Raw genomic sequence first — 17,700 nt, forward strand, 5'->3', positions numbered from 1 at the left:
AACATGTGGTGGGAAAATGTTTCCTACCAAAATTCCTCATAAGTAAAAAAGTTACATAATCCTCATAAAAAAAAAGTTATGTAGTGTAAATTTAGTCATTTTACTAATTTAGTAATTTTCATGGAACCTTGAATGAATATATTTGAGTCTTTATCTTATCAAAACTGATTCAGATCACAATAAAACAGTTTTATTTTAAAAATCATAAATTATTTGAAAATGATGTTCCTTTTAAGTTTTAGATCGAAATTGTTAAGAAGTGGGCTTTAAGCCTAACTTAACCCCATAAAATCGGCTCATGAGGTGAGTGATAGTTATCGTTTTGCTGTCAAATTAATATGATTCTAGCGTACACTTGTCTAACACTAGAGAGATGATAGTATAATTGTGGACAAATGTCCCCAAGTCGTCTCCCAACGAATTCAATAATAAAATCAGTAAATAAGTGTTTAGAATCTATCTGCAAACAATAAAAGTTAGCAATAACAGTAAAGATAAAAAGGGGGTTTGAGATAGTTGTGCAGAAAATACAAAAGAGATTGAAAGAGAAAATAAAAAGCGGTTGATCCCCAATTCTTCCACCATTGAATTCTTCATAGGTTCTCTAAAGATTAATCCTTTCTCAATCCTCTAACCGAGCTAAACCAGATTGAACATGTGTCGATCTGATTCAACTAAAACTCACCAGTAAAACATGCGTCTACTGGTTTAATCAATACCCACTTTGTTCCATGCGTATACTCCATGGGAATGCTTATCTCCTCTCTCTTGAATCATGCGCCCAAGAAATTAATTAGAACAATGCGAACTAACTAAGAAACCAAAGTTTAAGATAAGGAAGACTCTCAATCATGTGTTCGAGTACAACCACTCACAAAAACTAGTTTTACAGAAAATTAGACAATAAAAACAACTACTATAAAGAATTGAAAAATAAAACTTTTATTGAACAAAACCTCAGAACTCAATGGGAAATTACAAAAGAATCAACAAAAAAGGTTTAGCCTTCCATGCAGAGGCAAAACAAAAGAATTACAAAGAAGAAAATAAACTAAGAAAACCCTATGAAGCTCTATTTCTTTTCTCCTTGATGCTTGTGTCCTTTTATAGGCTTTTCTGCTCTAAGGATCTTGGGAAAATATTGCAGTTTAGATTTTGTAAATAGTTTCCACTTTCCATAATTCTTTTTATTTTGCAGAAGATTTGCTTCTAATTCTTTTTCTGAGATCTTGTAGCTCTTATTTTCTCTTTCTTCTCCTCAAAATTTGTTCCATTCACAAAGGTAGATGCTTCAGATTATTTACCCTAAAAACATAAAATTACCAAAGATAATAGTTAAGGCCCAAATAAATCCAATTACATGAATATTAATTAAAACAATGGATTTATTTATTATTATAGTCCAATAATCTATGATTAACACTTGCTAGGATAGGTTCGAAATGACTTTGATACCATGTTAAGAAGTGGGTTTTAAGCCTAACTCAACCCCATAAAACCAGCTCATGAGGTGAGGTTTGCATCCACTTATATACAATGAAATGTCTTAATCTCTAGTCGATGTGGGATCTCTCATAGAAATAACCTTAAGAATTAGTAACTTTGAAGGATGAATATAAATAGTGGGATTTTTTTTCAAAATCCTTAAAATAGATTTTATAAATCTAAAAATAAGATTGTAAAAAATAGTATCACGTCAAAATTCATTTTGAGTACACAACTAAGATTTTAAACCTTGAAATCAATCAATTTTAAGAAAGAATGAACCTATATTATGCTCAAATGAATTACAAATTTCAATGGTATTTAATAAAAGATTAGAGTTTGATGATCTTAAAACTATGTATACAAAATGTACAAGAGAAAAATGTTACCTAACTGTAAAAAATGAAAATAACATTCCAAAAAATTAGAAAAAACAAGAAGATATTACATAACTCTTAGTTGTTAATAATAGATGGGCACAATCATGATTATTAATGGTGAAAAATTATTTTCATTCATTATCTTTTTCCTATCCATTTATATCAAGAATAGAGTGAAAGTTGTGATTTTATAATTAAGTGTTTTTAATAATTATTTTTGAAGAAAATTACTTCCAATATTAAGAATTTATCCTTTACTTGAAATTGATTTTAATATTTCAGACTTTTTTTTTCTATCATTTTATTTTCTACTACTTATTTAATTCCTATATAGGAGTATGTAGTATTTTTCCAAAAGTTTGAACACAAAATTTTACTTTTCTTTTGGTCTTTTTGACATGAAACAAATACAATAATTATTGTATTACCTAGTATCCAAAAATATTGAAAATATATTACTTATTTAAGATACTTGAGTCAAACTACATACAAATTCAAATATTCAAAAATTAATTTCTATTATAATAAAAATTATCTCAATATTTAATAATCATTAGATATTTCACTAAACCTAAAAACTTATAAGTATAACTTTATTTTTCATGGAGTAGTAATTCAGTTTCACCCAATTACTTAAACATTCTTGTATTTATAAGTTTTTACTAACTTGTATGTTAAAGAATACGTCTTTGTTAATCAAGTTTGACAATCCTTCAACAAACAACTCGTTCATCACTTGGAGTGATTCATGTTCAATTTCGATAATCGATAAGAACAATTGTTTTATTTTTATATAAATAATACTAAGTTCCTTCAAAGAAAGTTTATTTAATGTTGATAAATATAAAGTATAAATATGAAATATAAAGTACAAAATATTAAATATACAATATAAAATTCAAATTCTTAAATTTAAAGAAAAATCATATTTTAAAACTCCTTTTCTCTCTCTATATATATATTAACAATTATATTCTAATAATAATAATAATAATTAATAACATTTTAATAAGTAATTTTGAAAAGGTTATAATTTGTGATTATATAATTACACAAAAAGGAGAAACTTCAAAATTGATTTTTTCAAGCTTATTGAGAATATCTATAAAAATAAGTTATGTATTGAAACAAGACATTAAGTGGAGTAGATATTGAGTAAGAAGAGAAACTCTGGGTACAGCTTTCTGCCTTGTTGTCTTTTCTTAAATCCTTTTTATCTGTTTTGTTAATAACAAACATGGAAATTTACTCAGCTTTGTAGGATGCTGTGGAATGACTAAACAAAACCTTAACAATTTTTAAGCTTTCTCAAAAGTATTTGATTTTGAAAACGTTAAAAAAACAATAAATCGGATACGGCGTACCCAGTTACAAGATCGTTGAACCAACCATTTTAACTGCAACAAATTGTTCAACCGTTTCCAATTTCTATTGTATTCAGTAAAAACCTTTTTGATTAGGTATGCTTACACCAATTTCAACCACCTCTCCATTTTGTCTATTTTGTCCTCCGAGATTATTTCCTTGTACTTTTTGGTATGTCGTGTCCGCGTCAAAGTACCAACCAACAGTGGGAGAATAAAGATTAAGCAGAGAGGGAATCACGAGAGAGAGAGAGAGAGGGAGAAAGAAGAAGCAAGAGAAAGAGAAAAGGAATTAAGAAAGCAGCAGAAGTTGGATGTTGTTGTTTAGAAGAGCGTGTGCGCGTGGGTATGAACATAACATAATTCAGTTGTTTGAACCAAAAGATAAAACAAAGCAAGTTGTGAATCCTGTTGGTTTGAGTAATTATAATATCCTATGCCATTGGCATTGGCATCGTCATCTGTATCGTCCTACGTTTTCAAAAGTTATCGAATCATGTGTGAAAGACATTTCCTGTTCCTTTTATTTTATAATGATAATAAGAAACTTTATCATTTTGGCGTCCCCTTATTCTATTTCCCTTGGATTTATTGTATTTGAATCGTGAAAAGGTTAATCTAATTAGGATCGTACATAAAGGGGGCGAATTTAATGTTTGTATAGTTATTGTAATTGTAATATTATTGTATATCTTCAGTTATTGGTTTACTTTGACTGACCCAATTGGTGTTGTGGTGTGGAGAAGTTTGGGACTGTGCCGAGACACAAAAAGGTCTTTGATTTTGATTTAATATTTTTTCCCAATTAAATACTTTTAGTAATATTTGAATTTATAAATGGGCTTTCGGTTTGGTGGATGATAGAGCGATTGGGGAGGTTTATTTGTAGGGTTCCTAATTTACTTTCTTTCTTGACTTTATTGACATTGATTCGATTTGGGGTGTGGATTTTCCTCCTGAATTCTTCGCCAAGTTCGGAATTTGACCAATTGGGTTGCTGATTCTCGCCTCAATTTGATCTGGGTCCTTCCCTTTTCTTCAATCTAAGAGTTGTGTTGTTGTTCCCAATTCCTACGGGACAAAGCTAAAACCTCATTCCTATCTTCTTTCTGGGTTGGATTTGTTATCTTGTAGAATCGTTAAGAGGCATTGGGGTGGGGAGAGTAGAAGCTATTGTAGTAGTGTTTTGTTAGTTGTGACAAGTGGTGGTGGTGGTGGTGGTGTCTTTTTTCTATATATGTATTTGGAGGAGTTTGGTTATACATGATGTTCCATTCTCAGGGTGCGTCAAGACATTGTAGTCTCCTTGCTGTCCTGAGTGGTAAATTACGTGACACCAAACAAAAGCAGAAGCAGAGTGCTGCTTCTGAGGATCAACCTCCTTATCCCTTTCCAGAGCTTTCTTCCTCTGGCAGTCTTGAGGTGACCACTGAGTTTCTATTTATGCAAATTTTACTTTTGTTTTCTCTCTGTTTACTGTTGGTTGTGAGAGAAAAATATATATTCTGAAGTGGAATTTTAATCTTGTGTGTCAATTTAGGTCAAGTTATTGATCAAACCTAATACTGATGAACTCGGTCGAGCTCTTGAACAACTACAGCCAGATTTTGTTTACCTTCAAGGTCAGCTACTGGAAGATAGGGGAGAAATTGGACCCCTTGTATGGGAGGATTTTGACCTGTCTGCCCCAGAAGCATTGTGTGGATTATTTGGTTCCAAATTACCTAATACCGTGAGTCTTGTGCGGATGATTTTGTTCTGTGATTGTTTGATACAGAGAGTGTATTGTTTGATGTTCAATATTCCATGATATTGTTGCAGGTTTATTTGGAAACTCCTAAGGGAGAGAAATTGGCGGAGGCACTCCGTAATAAGGTATTTTTTATTTTAAATCAGATTTGATATGAAATGTAAAGTTTGCTGGTTTAAAGTAATTAATGAAGTGGTGATTAAACTGTATATAGTTTCATAATTCACTAGTTATCCCTGCAAACTGAAAATGGCTGATTGGCTACCATTTTGTGGAACCAGTACTCTCAAATTTGCTTATTGATCATGTAATCTTTAATTATATGAAGCTCTTTTATTGTTAATGTATCCAATACCTTGTATTGGATAATGGCGAGCCTAGTAATTATGGGTTAAACTAGCTGGTTTAATCAGGACGTTCAAGATGTGACAATCCAATATATTGATTTTTATGTTCCTTTATCATAAAGAATAATTGAATAAAGGTTTTTTGTTTGGCAGGGAGTTCCATACACTATCTATTGGAAAAATGATTTTTCAAAGTATGCAGCTTCACATTTTCGTCATTCTTTTTTCTCTGTTGGACAGAGGTATGGCCGTCTATCATCTTGGGTGTCATGCTTTACATATATAACAATTCCTGGTTGTGCTTGTCTTTTCTTGTATAGAAATGGTTTAATGACTGTAATCACATTTCTCATTGACTAATTTTGGCTTCTACCAATGAAGAAGCAGACATGACACATGGTGACACGAAAATGTTTTGATTTTTTTTTGTATTTTGGTCTATGTATTGTAATGTAGCAAGTTTTAACAATTGGAAGCAGTTTATTTTATTTTACTTTTACGGTTTACTTGGGTATTGGCTAAAAGTTACTTGACTAATCACCATAACATGCATATATCCCTTAATATTGTGTTTCTAATGGTTGATATTATGTTTTGTAGTACATCCAGCCATACATGGGATGCTTTCCAGCTTGCTCTGGCATCTTTTAGACTATACTGTATACAAAACAATGTCTTACCTTCTAACAGCCAGAAAGGTGTTGGTAAGCTTGGGCCTCAAATTCTTGGGGTTCCTCCCAGCATTGATACTAGTCCTTGTGTAGCAGACATGAAGGAAGAGGAAGAGGAAAGTTCACCTGAGACTATTTCTGCTGTAAAGATATATGATGAAGATGTGAACATGAGATTTCTTGTTTGTGGGGTTCCTTGCACATTGGTAGGCCTGTATAGCTTATTTAGTTCATTTACATTTTGTTATTGCTATTAGTTCTTCTCATGTGATTTTCCTGTTATAAACTGATTCCATTTCTTTTACCCTCTCCCCTCCAAAAAGGATGCTTGCTTGTTGGGGTCTTTAGAGGATGGGCTCAATGCTCTTCTGTTTACAGAAGTAAGTTTGTTGCTTGTGTTTACTTGGATTTCTTGGTTTGTCTGCCTATTGCTTTCTGGGTGCGAGATCATATTTTTACTTACTATTCCATACGAAATTGCATGTTGTTCCTTCAATCAATTTAAGTAATTACTATAGTCTAAGTTGTGGCAAAAGTTGGCTTGTTTCGCCTTAGGAATGTTCTACTGAATTTGATATTGAATATACTTTTATATGACATAAAGTATACTGTCATATAAAAGAAAGTAGATAAATCGTATGGCATTTGTCACCTTGTTTGGACAATGTAATCTACATAATACATAAGAGATATGCATAGATCAAAGCAACCGCCATTTAGTTCGTACATGGGATCAGGTTCACCATTAACAAACCCAAAGTAACCCTCCTCCAAGATTACCAGGTCTAACTGCCAATGACTGCGGTAAAAGACTAAAATGAATGAATTTATACAAAGTAAGGAACCTAAATGAGGACTATGTGATGTCAAGGACTAAAAGGACTGATTTACAATCTCAGGGACTAGAATGGGAGATTTACTAATATTTAGTTACTGTAATCGTTTCATTGAATTGTTTTATTACTCATGTACATTTTTCTGTTTCTACTTTGGCTTTTTCTCAGATACGAGGATGCAAACTTCACAACAGGACTAGGTATTTTGAAGGTTCTGACTTCTGAGAGTTGATACATGTGTTTCTGCATCATCTTTTATTTTCAGTGGGAAAATAAGATATTTTGGATGTCCGGGGTTTCATTATCAAGTGTCAGACACATCCACACTCAAATACTTTTAGGAGTACTAGTCTTTAGTTTGGAACTAATATTTTGTTTTTAATTTTTTTCTTTTATTAGCATCTTATCCAGTTTATTAATTTCTTTTACTGTTGTATATTTTATAGTGCTCCACCACCACCTCTGCAGGCAGGAACATTCTCACGGGGTGTAGTGACTATGCGTTGTGATATATCCACATGTAGTACTGCTCATATATCACTTTTGGTGTCTGGTAGTGCAGACACTTGTTTTAATGATCAGGCACGGGTGAATTTGCACTCAGCTTTGACCTTTTTACATATATGATCTTCAAAAAAAATTTACTTACCCATCACTTTTTTCTCTCCTTTTTTGTATGCTCAGCTTTTGGAGAATCACATTAAGAAAGAGCTCATTGAGAAGAGTCATCTTGTTCAGGCATTTCCTAATCCTGAACAAAGTAAATCACCTTCCTTAGAGCCTCGAAGATCAGCATCAGTAGCCTGTGGATCTAGTGTGTTTGAAGTTTGTATGCGACTTCCGGCATGGGCTTCACAGGTAAATGTTGTTTCTTAAGATTCCTTCTGTCAGTTAAAGCTTTCTAAAATATAATTTAATGGCCTTAAAAATTGTTTTTAAACAACCAAGGGGTTTAGATGGAGGTTTTTGTTTCAGTTTGTTTAGATGCTTACTCAGCTACTTGGAACATTTGGACGTAGTTTCTTTTTTCTTTTAGAATAATGAAACCTTATGTTTGATTGATGGTTTTTTATATTTGTGCACAGGTTCTGAGACAGCTTGCATCCAATCTGTCATACCGCAGCCTTGTTATGTTGGGAATTGCTAGCATTCAGGGATTGCCAGTTGCATCTTTTAATAAAGATGATGCTGAGCGCCTCCTTTTCTTTTGTACTAGGCAGGAGAAAGAAAACGGTCGTAACAAACAAGTTTTCTCTGCGATTCCAAGTTGGCTGAAACCTCCACCGCCCAGTCGAAAAAGATCTGAACCGTGCTCTAGTTCAAAGTCTATCAATCCTAGTGGCCGGGGAATTGAAGATGTTGGTGGTCATAGACAGAAATTAAATCTTGCTGCTATGAGACCAATCCCTCAATCTCATAGACACAAGATTCTCCCCTTTTCTGGATTGTCTGGAGGTGCAAGATATGATGGAGACCATGGAAAATCAAATCAGCCGCTTGCTCCTAATAAGCATAATGTTTCAGGCCCTAATTCGGTTACAAATAGGAAATCCGTGTCGAACTCATTTCAAGCTAACCAGATTATTTCTTTGAATCCACTACCTATGAAAAAGCATGGTTGTGACAGAGCTCCAATACGTGTTTGCTCAGAGGTGGTTTACATTTTTTTTCTTGTTGACTTGTGCTACTTTCATTGGTTTCATGCCTTTTGCATCAAATGTTGTATTATCAAATTATTAATGTATTTTATGTCAAATCTAAATCCCATCTCTCTTTTTTGTTTCTCCTTGATGCATTTTCTGGCAGGAGGAATTCCTGAGGGATGTAATGCAGTTTTTGATCCTTCGGGGGCATAATCGTCTAATTCCGCCAGGTGGACTTGCAGAGTTCCCTGATGCCATTTTGAATGCAAAACGCCTTGACCTGTTCAACTTGTACAGGGAGGTAGGAGATTTTGTTACTCAAAGCTAAATGTGTAGTGCAGGATAGTAGTGTAGAAAGTACAAACTGTAACGTAGACACTTGGGCATTTCAGGTGGTTTCAAGAGGAGGCTTTCATGTTGGAAATGGTATCAATTGGAAAGGGCAAGTTTTCTCAAAGATGCGGAATCACACTTTGACAAATAGAATGACTGTATGGATCATGAACTTATTTTTTGTCTTTCCTTTAACATGACATTTCCTTTCATTACATGTGCTTATGTAGTGGCTAAGATCATTTTCATAAATTTGGCCTACAAGTTTACTAAAGTACAGAACATTCCCCTCTTGCTAGGTGATAGTATATTTTTAATTTTCTATAAGAGTGAACCTTTAGCAATCCTTTCCTTATCAGGCATCTTGCAATTTTTGTTGAGATGAATGTTTCTGATATGGCATATCTTGCTCATATGAAGCATTCAGTTATTTATCTTAGTTGACATATATTTTAAATTCTATAGGTATGAACTTTAGCAATCCCTCCCTCATCAGGAATCTTGCAGTTTTTGTTGAGATGAATGTTTCTGATATGGTATATATTTCCACTCAGTTTATCTTAGTTGAGAACTGTGGTATGCACTAATTCTTATAAAAAAATATTTAGGTCATTACTGTATGACAGGAACCCATTTTTTCACTTGATGTCTCTAGTATAAGGAGTTTGAATTTCTATTCTCATATTTTCTTTGCATTTATGTTCTCCCATTACTTAAGGGCAGAAATTGCTGTATTAATGCACTAGTGAGTGTCATTGATAAGAAACTTAGGAGAATCACTCCACAAAAGCTAGCAATGTGTGGACCAAGTTCCATCCATACCTTGCCATTGGATCCTACCAGTCATTATTAGTATTAAGCTCTCTTTGCAGACACCGACTTAAATTTGATGTATCTAAGTAAACAAATACTTCCTATGCTATAATCACTTACTATGCAAGTTGCATGACCCATAGTCAGCTTTGGTAGAGGAATTAAACAAAAACTGTAGTATGTGACTCCTGCCATTTGCAGCACAGGAAATTTGAATTGCATTTGTTTCAGTTATACAATGTGTATAAGAAAATAAGGAAATTTCTTTGTGGACAATTTTATGTGAAGTTTATAAACCTATATGAATAAAAGGGATATATAACAGTTTCCTTCTTTCTCAGCTTCGAAACATAAGAATGATATTTTAGATTGTATGCATTGTTGGAGACATTGATTATTTCCTTTTGCTATCAGGGTGTTGGCAATACACTCAAAAGACATTACGAAACTTATCTCTTAGAATATGAATTAGCTCACGATGACGTAGATGGAGAGTGCTGCTTGATGTGTCACAGGTCTGCCATTCTGCTGTCTCTTTGTACCTATCTTGGATATTGAGGTGACCAAGTTGTCTTATTGACTATTATTTACCTTTCTTGTTGGAGCAACAGTAGTGCAGCAGGTGACTGGGTGAACTGTGGTGTATGTGGTGAGTGGGCTCATTTTGGCTGTGATCGGCGGCAGGGACTTGGAGCATTTAAGGTATTACCAACTTTTTACTGTTGTGTTGTGTTGTGTGTAAAGATCAAATACATGCATGGCTAGTAAAAGCCCTTCAAAGAGAATTTGTTTCTTTTAGATTTTTGGATCCTTCACAGTTTAAAACACTTTTCTGTCTTGTAATTGTTTCTATTGCTCCTTTGGGTGCCATGTAAAATTGCAATGGAGCAGGTTGTGTTGTTTAAGCAAGAAAGACCTGCTTTTTACAGGCAACACACTAAACAATTTTTGGTTGAAGTTTTACAATGTACATTGACAATACCAGGTCAAGTTGCAACAAATTGAATCTTGCTTTTGACTTCTGACTAAGTTTCATGATGAAACTTCAAATAAATGTGAACACATAAAAAGTATGTTGGAAATGGTAGCATTTCTGAAGTAAAGAAAAATCAGAAATGATTTTCATTTCCCATGAGCTTGAGATTGTAAGTGAATGGAATATGAGATGCAAAGTTTATGATTATTTCTGAGCACTGTATATTGTTGTGTGGCAGGACTACGCCAAAACCGATGGATTGGAGTACGTGTGTCCTCGGTGCAGTGCCTTGAAGTTCAGTAAAAAATCCCAAAAAACTGCAAATGGTTATTAACAGGTGAAATGATGGTGTCACTTTCCAAGAGCAAAATGTACATGCCAAGTGTTTAGATAGATTTACTTACATATCCTATGTGCTCAGACTTCTCTCTCTCAATTCATAGGACTCAAATTGTTACACTTATGTTAAAGCTTTTTTAGAGTTTTTTTTTAATTTTTTTAATTTTATTTTGCCAAAGTGTCTTCATACACCTTGGGTACACTTAGGAATTCATTGCAATTATTATTATTATTATTATTATTTAAAATTTGCACATTTCTTTAGTATGAGTTAATGAGACAAGGTGGTGATTGAACACATTTTTCCATGAAGAGAAAAAAGTAACAAGATAAAAATTAGTTAAGTTTATTCAAACAAGGTTTATGGCAGCATCCTTTGTTTCATGTTTGCTCATTCATTTCTTGATACTAATTCAGTGATGTACAGTTTTTATGACAGTATATAAATATTTTTTATATTTTTCATTCTGAAAAAGAGAAGGGAAATAACTTTAAGGATTTGCTTTGTAATGAAATTTATATCATTTAGAAACATTGATATCTATATTCCGTTTGGCAATCTAATCATCATAAAAAATAATTATACTTAATTAAAAATTATTTTGTATTGAAACGATCTTTAGTTTTACTCTTTCTTTCTCGCTTACTTCCTCACCATCTATTTTTTCCTATATATATATATATATAATTGAATTCTAGCACACAAAAAATATTAACCAAATAGTCATATTTTAATAAACTTTAATATTAGTATGTTTATATACAAGTTTTAAAGTTTTGTAGTGTAGGAAGAAAAAGAAATATTGTTTATTCTTAAAAGTTGTAACATTATAATGGCTAATTTTCCCTACACCATATCAATTTAGACATACACTCAACACATTGACGTGAAATGTCTGTTTTGTTTTTAATGATTTAAAAAATTTGTCTTCCGGATATTTATATCCATAAGTTAAATTATAAAGTTTTGGATATACAAATTTGGAACTAACATGTCACTCGGATTTCACCATTGAGAAGCTTACCTGAAGAGCATAAATGATCTTCTGGATGTCAAATCCGTAAGCAAACGTAAATGAGTTATGAATCTTATTTCTCAACACCATAACACACGATTCTGGATATAAAAATTTAAAACTCATAATTTATTTTCGGATATAACAATCCAGAACCTAAAATGAAATAAAAAATGAACTTCCAAATCCAGAATATATAAAACTCAATTCCAGATTTGTGCATAAAAAAAAATCAAAGACAATGTTGAATTTTAAATTTTGTTGAGTGTTGGGTTGCAGGAAGCAATTGCCAATTATAATTTAACATGTGGTAACACTATATAGTATTTGAGGTAGGTATGACCAACTTACTAACATCTATACACGTATATTACAACACTCAATAGGTAACTCCTGCACTGCTCTTACAGACAATTTATTTGGTTTCTGACACAAGTTGTTTCTCAAGTTAGATATACATTTTTTTTAAAATACTAAAAGTAGTAGCATGTAACAAGTGATTTTGAATATTTTTTTTTAATATATATATATATATATATATATATATATATTTATGTGGATAATGTCAATATATAAACTATTTAGTTAGTTTTTAAAACTTTTAAATTTGGGACTATAATTTTAGTTTGAGAAATGAAAATTGGAGTCATTACAAATTTTGAAGATTAAAAGGATAATTAAATTCATAAAAAACTACAGAGTATAAACTTGATACTTGTGCAGACACCTGTTATTACAAAAATAACTATTTTCTATTTAAAATAAAAGAGTTTTTTAATAGACAAATAGACTTTCGTTACTTAATATAAAAAGCCAACATTAATATCAATACATTTAATAATAAGGGGAAACTTACTTATTATTGTTTGGGTGCTTGAATGAGTTAAATTCTTACCAACAATTTTTTAATTAATTGATATTTGTTCTGTTCCACGGTATTAATTTTCACAAAGATTGTAATTTCAGATTCTTTTAGAAAAGATAAATTAATTGATGTTTTAAACTTTTCAATAGAATATTAATTTTTATTTATTTATTTTTAAATTAATTATCTTTTCTATTTCTATACAAAATATTTATCTCAACAATATAATTATTTTTATTATAATAAAATAAAATTAGATAACATAAAATTAATTATTTTACTTTATAAGCTTGAAAAATATCTATTTATACTTAATTAAATAACCCACCATTTTAAGAATGCAGTGCTAACATGTAGTTATTATAGGGTTCAATCTTTTGCTGGCAACAACAGTTATTAAGACCCTTAGAAAAGTAAATTTTGAGAATTGGTGAGAAAGTAAATACCTGAAAAATCAATTACAGTATCTTATGTGTAGTTTTTAACTACTAACTGAATTTTGTATCTATTGACTTGATTGAACTTTGATGAAAAAAAGTATTTTAATTTGAAACTCATTTGCACCATACCCAATGTTTACCTTTTTAAGTAAATAAACTACAAAGCAATGTAAGCTGGTATATTATTATTATTATTATTATCGTTATTATTATTACTATTATTGTCACTATTACTCTTCATTTACATTAAATTTTTTAAAATAATTATAAATCATCTAATAAGATAAATGATTAGATTCTTTAATTTGAGAAAAAAAAAAAGCTGAACATCATGACATGATTCTAATTATTTGTTAATTTGTAATAATCTTTTATTTGAATGGAAAACAAAGAAGTGAAATTGAAAAAAAAAAAAGGAAAACAGAGAAGAAAGAAATCAAAATGAGAGTAATTTAGATTAAAAGAAAACCAAGAGAAATTAAAAGAAAATATATTTATTATAAAATTATTGTATTTGATTTTTATTATATCTATATTATTATTGTTATTTTATTCATTTATTATATTTAAGATATAAAAAGTATAAGTTTTATATTCGATTATGTAATCTTTACAATAAATTATGTGTATTGCATAATTCATTATAGGATGAAGCAAACAAAATATAAAGAGCACTTATAATAAAATAATAAAAACTATAACAAATTTATTAAACAAAATTTGCAACTAATATTGTAGGAATAATTTTTTACTTAAATTTTCTTATTGAATTTTATGTATAGTTCATTGTATTAAAAAAAATTGTTAATTTTATTTGAAGATGCTACTATATTGTATTAAAAAAAGAGTAAAATGTTTGTGACACCACCTGAGGCAACAAACCCTTGAACCTCATAATTAAAATTGAAGTATGAAAGACTGAAAGCATGAAACACAAGAAATGTACACACACAGTGACACAGAGTCCCTCCACCCCAGATAGTGCTCTTGGAATAATTCTCAATGTGGTCCCCATTCTCTGCAGAAAACTAACATGATAACCACAAGTGGCTGTACTATCTCCAAGAGGAATAAGTAAAACCCCTTCATCTCCATATACAATACAAATTTCCTTCTAGTCTATGATTCAAGATAAGAAATAAAAGTGATAGCCCCCAAGAAAATTATTTTTTTCACTTATACATGAATGTACTTATGGTCTTAAAATTTTATTTTGAATATTTTACTATAATTTTTCATGTATTTGATGTTTTATTTAACATGTATATATGAAACTCTCTCCCCTTTCCTGTAAAAATGAAAAGAAAAACAACAACTATTTCAACTTCAGTCATTAAAGATTCAGTTATATAGACTCAATCAGAATAATACATTCATTGAAAATGGTTAAAACTCAGTCACAAGTCAAACTAAAAATTGGTTTTCAACAAAAGTTTAATTTAGTCATAATGCAACTAATGGGTTAACACAAGGTTAATGGAGGAATTTGTTTGTTCTAACTTCAAAATTAACTCCTGTTGTAGTTTAAAGTAAGTTTGAACACATTACAATTACATTCAAAGTTTTAAAATAATTCTATTAAACTTTTAAATATACTGGTGAGTGAAATTACATCTCTCAAAGACACATCATTTCTACAGCTATCAATCTGTTGGGTATTTTTTAAATTCAAAGGAAGAACTACTTTATATTCAATACTTGTAAGGCATTTTTAACAACTATTGCTTAATTTTTTTTTTCATGGAAACAAACTCTCCCTTATTCACACTATTATAAATAAAAGGAAATAAACCTTAGAGCTGTCAAAGATTCATAGGTCTCACTCATTCATAAAGTCACACTGAAAACAAATAGAAATTGTGTTCCAACATGTTAAATATAATTATAAACTGTACATAATAATACTAAAATATATATAATGAAGTCAGTGGGTAAGAGGCATTAGAGAAGAGTTTAGATTAGTTTCCATGAGATGATTTGTTTGAAACCTCCTTGCTGCCATAATAGTATTACCGTCTACAGGACATGCAGTGATGGAAGGGAGTTAAGTTAGGAACCCCACAATTGTAACAGAAGGCACTCCCACACCTGAAACACAAAATGAAACAAAAATTCATAAATGCATTATAAAATATTGACATGAATCCATGAATTTCCCACTTCTCACTTCTCCTGTAGCAAGCAGATGAGATCATTAAACTAAAATAATATGCAAGAACCTCATGCTTTGGAAAGATTATGTGAATGATGAATTTACATAATTTACCATTCACAATAATCTAGTGGGGGAAGTAGATGGGTAGAAAAAGAATGAAAAAAAAGACTGATCAATAGTCTCATGCATGATTCTTAATAAGAACCACACGAAAACCTAGTTAAAAAATGTGATACCTAAATAGAACATGGTCACATGTTAACATAAAAATTTAAAACCCTGAAATATGTGTTAAAAGACCTGCTTGCTTGTAAGTCATTTTTCTGATTCTTACACGAAATTAAACAGTGAAATGAACCAATGAAGACTTAAAAAAAGGTGCACTTTGAGGATGTTCGTAATAATGATAAGTATGGACAAACTATGCCATATTTTGTCCTTTTAAATGAGATATTCAAAATTTAGCCAAGAGAGACGGTGGTTGAAGCCAAGCCATTCATGCTAATTCTTACACAAAAGTCCTGATTAGCATGATTTTTATGTTAAAAGGAGAATAATGGTTCCCGATGCACAAAACAGAGAAGCATGACTGAAAAAACACTCTGAATATGGAAATGTATTGCAATTAAAATTACAAATTTATGAAATTGTATGAAGGTATGTTACCTGCATTTCATGTACATGCAGCCAGAGGTTTTGGCAACGTAAAACCCACAAGTGGGGCATCTCTTCCACATCATTTGCTTAGCAAGGTTTCTCAACATCACATCTTCTCTTCCCCTCTCTTCGGCGTTCAGCTTTTGAAACTCCTCACAGGGCATGTCCTCGTGCCAGGGTACTCTACACAGCGCACAGAACATCCTCCGACAGTTTGGACAATTCGATTCTCTGATACCCTCATCCTTCTCGTCGCGAATCAACAGCACAGAGCAATCTGGAAAAGGACAATAGAACTTCTCCTCCACAGAAATCACCGCCTCGCACAGCGCTTTACCCCACCGATCCAAAATCTCAGGGGCGAGAATCGAGCGGCAATCTTCCGCTTCCAGTAATCCCCTGCATCGCGGCACAGGGCAGCCTATGTTGACGACGTTATCCTGGAGCTTCGATTCGACATAGAGAGCGATGCAGTGTTTGCAGTAGACGTGGCAGCAGCCGTTGATGGAGAAAGCTTCCGTGGAGGTTTTGGTTTCAGTGCAGATTTCGCAGTCGAAGGGGACTGCGCCGGAGGATTCTCCCGTGAACCTTTTCCGTTTGCCAAAGGAGGTGTTTGTGGGAATGAAATTGAGGACACGGAGATCATCGTCGTCCTCGGTGTCGGAGAGGTCGACGACGTGGACAGGTTTGGAAGCACCGTCGTGTGGGTCCATGGAGACAACGTTTGACTTGATCGTGCCTAGGAAGGAAATGGGCGTGAAAAAGGAGGAGGGAGTGAAATCGTCAACGTCGATCACTTCCACTGAATGAGGAAGAGGAACGGGAACTCCGGTGGTTCTGCGATTTTTCTTGTGCGACGCCGTTTCATAGTTAAGGGGGGTTGCCGGCGGAGTCATCACCGGCAGCGGCGGTGGCGAGGTTTGAGGATTGAACATTTTGGGGATTTGGGTGACAGCGGAGGACTGTAAACTTCCACTCCACTCGCTACTTCTGAGTCTCCCCACCTTCTCTTGCTTAGGATGTACGTCTCTCTCTCTCTCTTCTCTCTCTCTTCTCTCTCTCTTCTCCCTCTCTCTCTCACTCTTATTATATGTCAGTTAACCTAATTTCTAACTGAATTACAAAAAAACATGATCTTTTTAGTATTAGGGTTAAATTTTACTCCACTCATTTAATTAGTTAAATAGTAATTTAACCAGGTTTGACACACACATTGAAGGCATGTTTATTATTGGGCGATTATATTTTTTACAACCCTCCTCCAGGTTACACTTACATTAAAATATTAATATTTATAATAATTTTTTTAAAAAATAAATAAAAAAATATTTTTAATAAAATATTAAATAAAATATAAAATATTAAAATAATTTTTAAAATTAAAAAAATTAAAAATATTTAAAATATTAATATTTAATGGGATGTAAAGTGAAGCGTGTCAAACCATATTTTCCTTTATTATTTTATACTTTTAGTTAAAATTTAGCAAAATAGAAGAAGAACACGAAAAATTAGAAATTAGAACAAGAGAACAAAATATTCTTAAATAAAATAATCTATTTAATTTATTAATCTGTTGTGTGACTGAAACTGATAACATTTGTAGTCTCTCCTCCTTCCTTGAGAAATA

General features: G+C 32.0%; 2 protein-coding genes across 11 annotated transcripts; one reads left to right on the forward strand and one right to left on the reverse strand.

Annotated features, from left to right (window-relative positions):
• The first annotated feature begins 3,416 nt into the window (after positions 1–3,416).
• On the forward strand, positions 3,417–11,201 carry LOC137820811 (ARID/BRIGHT DNA-binding domain-containing protein). Of its 10 annotated transcripts, none has more exons than XM_090295273.1 (16): positions 3,417–3,575; positions 4,511–4,651; positions 4,770–4,961; positions 5,051–5,104; positions 5,480–5,568; positions 5,927–6,203; positions 6,321–6,377; positions 7,002–7,033; positions 7,302–7,415; positions 7,518–7,691; positions 7,919–8,485; positions 8,640–8,777; positions 8,869–8,967; positions 10,037–10,137; positions 10,234–10,324; positions 10,837–11,201. In XM_090295273.1, the coding sequence occupies exons 9-16, from the start codon at positions 7,332–7,334 to the stop codon at positions 10,930–10,932; spliced, it is 1,350 nt and encodes a 449-aa protein (XP_090151399.1). In that variant the 5' UTR covers positions 3,417–3,575; positions 4,511–4,651; positions 4,770–4,961; positions 5,051–5,104; positions 5,480–5,568; positions 5,927–6,203; positions 6,321–6,377; positions 7,002–7,033; positions 7,302–7,331; the 3' UTR covers positions 10,933–11,201. The 10 variants fall into 10 exon arrangements, 9 of the variants coding, with proteins under 9 accessions (XP_090151399.1, XP_090151397.1, XP_090151392.1 ...); XM_090295271.1 differs by having other exon boundaries at positions 3,425–3,575; positions 7,002–7,044; positions 7,280–7,415; XM_090295266.1 differs by having other exon boundaries at positions 3,432–3,575; positions 7,280–7,415.
• A 3,857-nt stretch (positions 11,202–15,058) lies between these two features.
• LOC137821777 (E3 ubiquitin-protein ligase RSL1) lies at positions 15,059–17,188 on the reverse strand. The gene is made up of 2 exons (XM_068626530.1): positions 16,080–17,188; positions 15,059–15,346 (listed from the first exon to the last, which is right to left on the reverse strand). The coding sequence occupies exons 1-2, from the start codon at positions 17,003–17,005 to the stop codon at positions 15,268–15,270; spliced, it is 1,005 nt and encodes a 334-aa protein (XP_068482631.1). The 5' UTR covers positions 17,006–17,188; the 3' UTR covers positions 15,059–15,267.
• Positions 17,189–17,700: the final 512 nt, after the last annotated feature.

Source organism: Phaseolus vulgaris, chromosome 9 (assembly GCF_051622355.1).
Source record: "Phaseolus vulgaris cultivar YP4 chromosome 9, ASM5162235v1, whole genome shotgun sequence".
Classification (NCBI taxonomy): domain Eukaryota; kingdom Viridiplantae; phylum Streptophyta; class Magnoliopsida; order Fabales; family Fabaceae; genus Phaseolus; species Phaseolus vulgaris.